At 53.6% G+C, this 7,372-nt stretch overlaps 1 protein-coding gene and 1 non-coding gene across 2 annotated transcripts; one reads left to right on the top strand and one right to left on the bottom strand.

Moving 5' to 3' along the window:
- The first annotated feature begins 1,598 nt into the window (after positions 1-1,598).
- Positions 1,599-1,670, top strand: TRNAQ-UUG (transfer RNA glutamine (anticodon UUG)). The gene has a single exon. It is a non-coding gene; the product is annotated as a tRNA-Gln (tRNA).
- A 2,508-nt stretch (positions 1,671-4,178) lies between these two features.
- GNGT2 (G protein subunit gamma transducin 2) lies at positions 4,179-4,786 on the bottom strand. Its single transcript, XM_054396532.1, has 2 exons — positions 4,703-4,786; positions 4,179-4,304 (listed from the first exon to the last, which is right to left on the bottom strand). The coding sequence occupies exons 1-2, from the start codon at positions 4,784-4,786 to the stop codon at positions 4,179-4,181; spliced, it is 210 nt and encodes a 69-aa protein (XP_054252507.1).
- Between the last annotated feature and the right edge of the window lie 2,586 nt (positions 4,787-7,372).

The raw sequence follows: 7,372 nt of genomic DNA, 5'->3' as shown, positions 1-7,372 counted from the left end.
TAAGGGAGAAATAAAGGGAAAACAGGAGGGGAAAAGAAGGGAATAAGGAATAAGGGGGAAACGGAAAAAAGGGAGGGAATAAGGAAAATGGGAATAAGGAAAATAGGAATAAGGGAGGGAATAGAGGTGAAAAAAAGAAATGGAGGGGATAAGGAACAAGAGGAATAAGGGCAAAATAAAGGAAGAAGGGGATATGGAAAACAGAGGAATAAGGGGGAGAAATAGGGAATAAAAAGGAATAAAGGGGGAAAGAGGAAAAAAGGAATAAGGGAAAAGGAATATAGAGGGGAAAGGGAGAAATAAAGGGAGGGAATAAGGAAAAGTGAATAAGGGGGGAAAGGATAAAAGGGAGAAATGAAATAAGGAAATAATAGAGGAAAAAAGGGGTAAAGAGAGGGGGAAATGGAGAAATGGGGGAAATGGAGAGATGGAGAGATGGGGGAAAAAGCAATAGAGAAAATAGAGACATGAAGGGAATGGGAAAATAGAGAAAGGGAGGGAATAAGGAAGTAATAGAGGAATAAAAGGGAAATAGAGGAAAATTGGGAAAGGGATAAAAAATGGGAAACGGAAATAAGGAAAAATGGAGAAGTAGAGGAGGGGAAATAGAGAAAAAGTGGAGAAATAAAAGGATGAAATGAGAAATAGAAACATAAAGGGACGGAATAAGGAAAAACAGGAAGAAAGGTAAATAGAGGACAAAATAGAGAAATAAATGGGAGAATAAGAGAAAAGGAGAGACAAAGGAGGTCATTAGAGGAAAATATAGAAATAAAGGCGAGGAATAGAGAAAATAAAGGGGAATAGAGGAAAAAATAGAGACGGAGGGAATAAAAAAAGGCATGAACAGGGGAATAGACGAAGAGAGAAAAAGAGGTAAAATGAGGGAAAGAAGGGAAAATAGAGAAATAAAGGAGAAAATAGAGAGGGAAAAGGAGAAATAAAGGGGAAATGGAGAAAAACAGAAAAGAGTGAATAGAAAAAAAAAACAAAGGCAGGGTCTCTAGAGAGAGAAAAGAGGAAAAAAAGAGAGAAAAAAAGGGGAAGTAGAGAAAAAAGGAAGACATAAAGAAGTAGTTTAAGGAAAACCACAAAAATAAAGGCGGGAAGTAAGTGGAAAATGAGAGAATGATAGCGGGGAAATGGATGTTGAGGGTCAAGGATGAGGAGGGGGAGGGCGGCAGGGATGAAGCTCGGGATCATCCCGCAGGATGCTACGGCCTGTCCTCGGTCCCGGTAACACTGAAACGGTGCCGGTACGGTGATCAAATGGGGGTTGTAGCAATAATTAATGTTACTTTCCAAGCAAGGCGGGGGATGGATGCTTCGGGATCTCGGTTGTCAACCGTAGCGGCAGCCTGCGGACCCTTCTAGGCAGCTCAAGGGCACGGAGCGCGACCGGGCGCTCTCGGTGCCCTTGAGCCACCTAGGAGGGTCCGCAGGCTGCCCGCAGAGGGGTGAAGATAACGGAACGGTGCTAATCTCGGGATGCACAAACACAACGCACCCGGTAATACCGGAGACGGTGAAGGGAAAGCGAGACCGGACAGGAGCGAGTGGTGTAGACTGAGACCGCGACAGCTACTTGTGGACGCAGCGGTCCCATGGTGTAATGGTTAGCACTCTGGACTTTGAATCCAGCGATCCGAGTTCAAATCTCGGTGGGACCTCGTATTCTCTTTTTGCCCTTCGCTGACTCTCCGGTAAGGCAGCGGGAGGCGGTTAAGAAACCGGAACCGATACGCCGCAGCGGGAGGCGGTACCGGGTGTTCGTCCGCCCCCAGCGTCTTGATCCCTGCCGGTTCCCGCCGGGTTCCATTTTGTGCGGGGGCGCCGGGTTCTTCAGTACGCATGCGCAAGTGGGGACGACGGGGAGCAGAGGCCAGGGGGTTGCTTTCTAAGCGACGATTGGGCGCAAGGGATGACAGTCTCGCTTGTCTCCTCGCTGCTATTGGCTGAAAGCGCGCTTCGCACCGCCTCCTACGCACTCTCGCGGGGCGACGCCATGAGGCGGTGTCGCCGAGGCCAGTGGGCGGGAAAGGGCCTTAAAGGTTCCACCCTGCCTTAAGCTACCGTCCTGAATCCCTTCAGCAGGGTCTTAGCTGGCTCTGACGCAGGTTTCCAGCCGTTTAACGTCGATTAACGGGTCAATCCCCTCCGAGTGCAAGAAACCCGACCGCATCCCGAGTGTTGCGCCGGATTAGGGACAGCCGCGGGCGCTTTGATTTGGCCCAAGGGCCAGGCCCAGGTATAGTCCCTCAGGGCCACCCTGCCCCTCCCGCCACCCTGCCCCTTGTTGCCACAAATCAGACAGAGGCCGTGGTGGAGCTGGCGGGTTTATTTAGCGTCTGCAAAGAAACAAAACACCTTTGTGATGGTCTTTTTGGCTACGGAAGGGATGCAGAGTGGAGGTGCTGGCTGCAGGAGGGGTGCTGGGAACCCCCTGCCTGAGGAAAAGCCTCTGCCTTGTGTCTGTCCTCTGCTAGGGAAGCTTCATCTTGGGGTGTCTCAGAGCTGAAGTGCTGAAGGAGCCCCTCAGCCCCATGGGCATGGTGCCCAGGAGAGCAAGCCGTGGCCCAACAAGCAGGAGACCACTGCTCCAAATGGCGTCAGAGGCAATTTTCCTGCAAGCAGAGTGTTTTATAAACTCGTCCCAGGCCTGTCTCCGTGCACTCTCAGAGCCCCAGCTGCATCACCACAGACCCTCACCCATCCCCAGAGGCTGCAGGGACCTGCTGCTCCATTGACTTTCCCCAAATGCTGTATGGAAGAGGTTTGTTCCTGCCCTAAGTTTGCAGTTGTTGTCTTTGCTGTGTCTGAATCTGCCATGGGATGTGTGAAACCTCCAAGCAGAGGCTGGCTGAGCCTCAGGGGAGCATTTCACCATGGGTCCTGAAGGCTTCAGCAATGTCAGAGGTGAGCTAGCATGAAGTGGAAGCAAGACAGGGACAGCCTGCAGCACACCTAGGACCTGAGGGACTCACAAATAAAAAGAGCTGCTGCTTCTGTGTGGGGTTGATCATCTGGGGAAGGTTCAGAGAGTTTTTCCAATGTGTAGCTCTCATGGATTCCAAATCCCAAACTTTCCCCAACAACAAACCCCACAAATCTTCAGTCTCACTCAAGTTGGAAGCTGGCAGTGCCCCACATTTGTCCTAGAAAAAAAGCTGCCCTTAGGAAAAGGGAGGATGATGGCTTGGCATTGCTAGCTTAGGGCTTGGTGAGTCCTGTCTTGCTCCAGGGAGCTGCTAGCCCCAAAATTTCCTGCTCCAAGTCATCCCTGTCACAGATGGGACATGGTGGGATGAGACTTTGCTGCCTTTCTGCCTGAGGCTGTGCTCGGAGCCAAATTAAAATTAAAAAGACAGTTTCAAACCATCACACATGGTCACAGGCAGGACCTGACAGCAGTGGCTTTGCTTTCCCATGGCTGTCAGGGGGTTTGCAGGGGAGGAAGTGAGACTGAGAAATGGGGTGAGGGCTTGAACAAGCTCCCTGGGGCCTCGTTCCTTCCCGTGTCTTCCCCTGCACTGGGTGAAGCCCACCCAGCCCTGCTCTGGAGGCATGGTGGGTGGCTATAGGGGTGGTAGGCAGAGGTGGCTACCAGCTTGGGGGGACATGTGCAGAATAAAGAGAATCAAGCTTCAGACCCCTCTGGGAGCCCCCAGAGCAGTGGGGTGAGCGTTGCCCTCCTGTGCCAGATGGGGAAATCGAGGCACCAAGAGGAACTGGCTTGAGCAAGGTCCCGCCGGGAGGTTCTTCTGCAGCAAGCATGGGCTGGGCTCTGGTCTTGAGTTGCTTGGAGGAGTCAAGAGCCCAGACACAGCTCTGTGGGTTCATTCAAGCTGCTAAAAATGGAGAAGTTTTGCTTGCAGGAAACCAAACACAGATCAGCTGTGAGAGCACAAAAGCCCTCACTGCGCTGGCTGCTCTGAACCTCATCTCCGGTGGCAGTCAGGGGGGGATTTTGGTGGGTTTTTTTGTTGGTGGTTTTTTTTTGTGGGTTTTTTTTTTTTTGGGGTTTTTGTTTTGTTTTCTTCTTTTGCCATCTTTCACATCCTATGCTTTGGTTCTGGGCTCCCCAGTGCTGAGGTCAGACTACAGGGAAAGCAGGTTTCTGACAGTCTTGGCTTGCACACGGGAATGTCCCTGTGCCCGGCGGTGCCAGCAGCAGGGGGTCAGCTTATTGTACAGCCACCCTTCTCCTTAAAGGGGTTCTTGTCCTCAGGGACTCCTTTCAGCAGTGGGTCCTCACCTGCCATGGACTCGATGTAGTCCTTGAGCTCTTTGCCAGTCTTGGAGATCTGTCAAGGAAGGAGAACATTCCCTGTGGGTTATGGGATCAAATCCTTACAGCAGAGCTGCGCTGCCCCTCGTCAGCTGCCTACAAACTGCTGCTCACAAACCCAGTTCCTGCAGGTGGGGGAGGGGAACTGTAGCTAGAAACACCCCACCCAGCAAGGGCATCCTCAGGGTGCTGTGGGCACCTTGCCAGGTGCAGAGCTGCAGTCCCTGGGCTCTGGGGCTAAGCCCAAGGGGGCTCTTTGCCTCATGTGCACAGTTCTGCCTGTGTTGGAGGTTTAATTTCAGGGGGTTTGGTTCTTTTCCTTTGGAGCATGATCAGGGCAGATACTGATCTGAGATGGTTTCCCTGGTAGGTACCCTGGCCAGGAAAGCTTTGCCTTTTGGGTGAGAGACTCACCATTTGCCTCTCGTTCTTCACCTCCTTCTTTAGCTGATCCAGCTCCATTTTCAGCAGCTCCTTCTCTGTCATGTCCTGAGCCATGTTGCCTGTAACCACAGGGAAACAGCTTGTTAGGGTGCAACAGGCTTCTCCTGAGGCACATTTAGGACCACTGCTTTGGCCCTGATAGTGCTGCAGACACTGCTCACGTCTCAGCTACCCCCACGACAAGAGATGGGCTGATGCTCAAGAACAAACAAGGCAGGTGGCACCTCTCAGGCACCTTTCAGAACCCTTCTTGTAACATCTGCTGCAACCAGAGTTTTGTTTGCTTGTTCTCAGCAGGCACATCAAGTGACAGATGCAGTCTGAGGGCAGCCTGGTTTGTAAAGAGATCTTTGCTATCCCGAGGCTGTTTTTCTCCAAGACACAAAGTGGGGTCAGCTGCCCTGGAGAAAATCATCTGCCTGGAGGCTGTCAGAGCAGCAGCCACATAGGAGAACCTGGATGCCCAGGTCTGCAAGCTAGAACTTCCTGATGAGTGTCCTGTGCTTGGGCAGGAGCATCTTAGCAGATTGTCTAAGGAACTAAACATCTCTCTCCTTGTGCCTTCCCTCTCCCAGGTAAGTCACAACGTTGGCTTCTGGCCCCTTCACTGCTCTGACCTTGGTTATTTGCATGCAGAGGCTTTGCTTGCTGCAGCTGAAAGGTTTTTTGGGGGGGGGCTGTGTGGGTTGCAAAAGTACAGCTTTTCTTTCACAAAGACCCAGCCAAGGGTTATGTGAGATCCTCACACAGCTGAGATCTGTTCCCATGTTAAAACCTGGCTTTAAAAGCCTGCCCACAACCTTTCAGAGAAATAAAGTAAATGTGATTATGCTGAAACCTGCCTTGGTCCTGCTTTGGAAGGCATCAAGGTTGTGTGTCCCAGACCCCACTGGTCTTCTGTGGCTGCTCCCATGGTGTGTGACCAGTGCTCCTCCCAGGGCACAGCCAGCCCCAGGAGATGCTTGTGGCGTGGTGCCACCATGCAACCAACCCAGGTGGACCCCAAAGTGCTATTTGTACCTGCAGGGAGCAAAGTCACTTACCTGTGGGGATGAGGGGCTGCCCCTCTCAACAGTGGAGATGTTCAGAGATCCATCTGAGAGGAGATGCTGTCAACTGAGCTCTTGCTCTGAGCTTGAAGACTCCTTCAGCTCTCTGGGAGGGGAGCAGATGTCTTTGGTCCTTAAGCTGATAATAGACTCAGGAGAGTAAGCTGGTCAGGTGTTGGGCATTAGCCTCAAAGCCCAGGGTAATCGGTGGTGGGGCTGTGGGGAGGGTGAGGAAGGATGGGGTGGAGAAGTGCTTTGTGGGGTCAGGGGGTGACTGAGGCATCTGGGAAGCCCTTGAACCCTTGCTGTGGCTGTCTTGGTGCTGGCTGGGGTGGAGGGATGGAGCCCTGTAGAGGCTGGAGTGGCTTTCACTGAGTTTAGGAGATGGAGAGGAGGAACCTGGGGGCAGGGGACCTTAAGGGGCTGGCACAGCCTGGTTGGGGGGCCAGGAGCAGCTGGGGCAGCTCTTGGTCCTTCAGGGGATGAGGAGCTGGGCCGGTGCTGGAGGAAATTCATCATTTCCCTCATCCTTGTGCTGGTGGTGGGGCCACGGGCTCAGGAAGGGCCAAGCCCTAACGTGGATTTGCTCCTGTCTGGGTGGTGTAAAAGTCACTGGGACTGGGGCAGAGCTTGGGAGGCTCCAAGAAAGCACCTGCGGAAGGAGGAGGAGGAGGAGAGGGTGGAGAGGGATTTCCAAGCACTGGGGAAGTGGGAATTTCCTCCTCTCAGCACAGCCTCACTCATAGGGATGTGAAACATGGCTAGCAAAGCACGGAGAAGGACAGGGTGTCCCTGGGGAGGGACAGGGAAGGACAGAAAAGGACAGGGTGTCCCTGGGGAAGGACAGGGTGTCCCTGGGGAGGGACAGGGAAGGACAGAAAAGGACAGGGTGTCCCTGGGGAAGGACAGGGTGTCCCTGGGGAGGCACAGGGAAGGACAGAAAAGGACAGGGTGTCCCTGGGGAAGGACAGGGTGTCCCTGGGGAGGCACAGGGAAGGACAGGGTGTCCCTGGGGAAGGACAGGGAAGGACAGAAAAGGACAGGGTGTCCCTGGGGAAGGACAGGGTGTCCCTGGGGAGGCACAGGGAAGGACAGAAAAGGACAGGGTGTCCCTCGGGAGGCACAGGGAAGGACAGGGTGCCCCTGGGGAGGGACAGGGAAGGACAGGGTGTCCTTGGGGAGGGACAGGGAAGGACAGGGTGCCCCTGGGGAAGGACAGGGTGTCCCTGGGGAGGGACAGGGAAGGACAGGGTGTCCCTGGGGAAGGACAGGGAAGGATAGGGTGTCCCTGGGGAGGCACAGACTGGTGCCTGTGTGGGGTCACTTGTGACATCCCTCTGTGCTCTGAGCTGAGCGAGGGCTGGGTGACCTCTGTGATGCTGCATGGGGTGCAGGGGGGTTCTGGGGGAGGAGGGAAAAGATGAAGGGAATCACTCTCCCTGGATGCTCCTGAGTCCTGCTCAGCCCCACACCTCCCAGGAGGGCAGCAGTGGCCCGTGGAGAGTGGGCACAGGTGGCAGAGGTGGGGGTCAGGATGTTTTTTGGTCACTCACCCCCACTCTGCACCCACGGTTCCTGCACGACTTTGCTG

Source organism: Indicator indicator, chromosome 37, assembly GCF_027791375.1.
Source record: "Indicator indicator isolate 239-I01 chromosome 37, UM_Iind_1.1, whole genome shotgun sequence".
NCBI classification, from domain to species: Eukaryota; Metazoa; Chordata; class Aves; order Piciformes; family Indicatoridae; genus Indicator; species Indicator indicator.
Note: the sequence above shows the minus strand (reverse complement) of the source record. Positions and strands in the feature narration are given on the sequence as shown.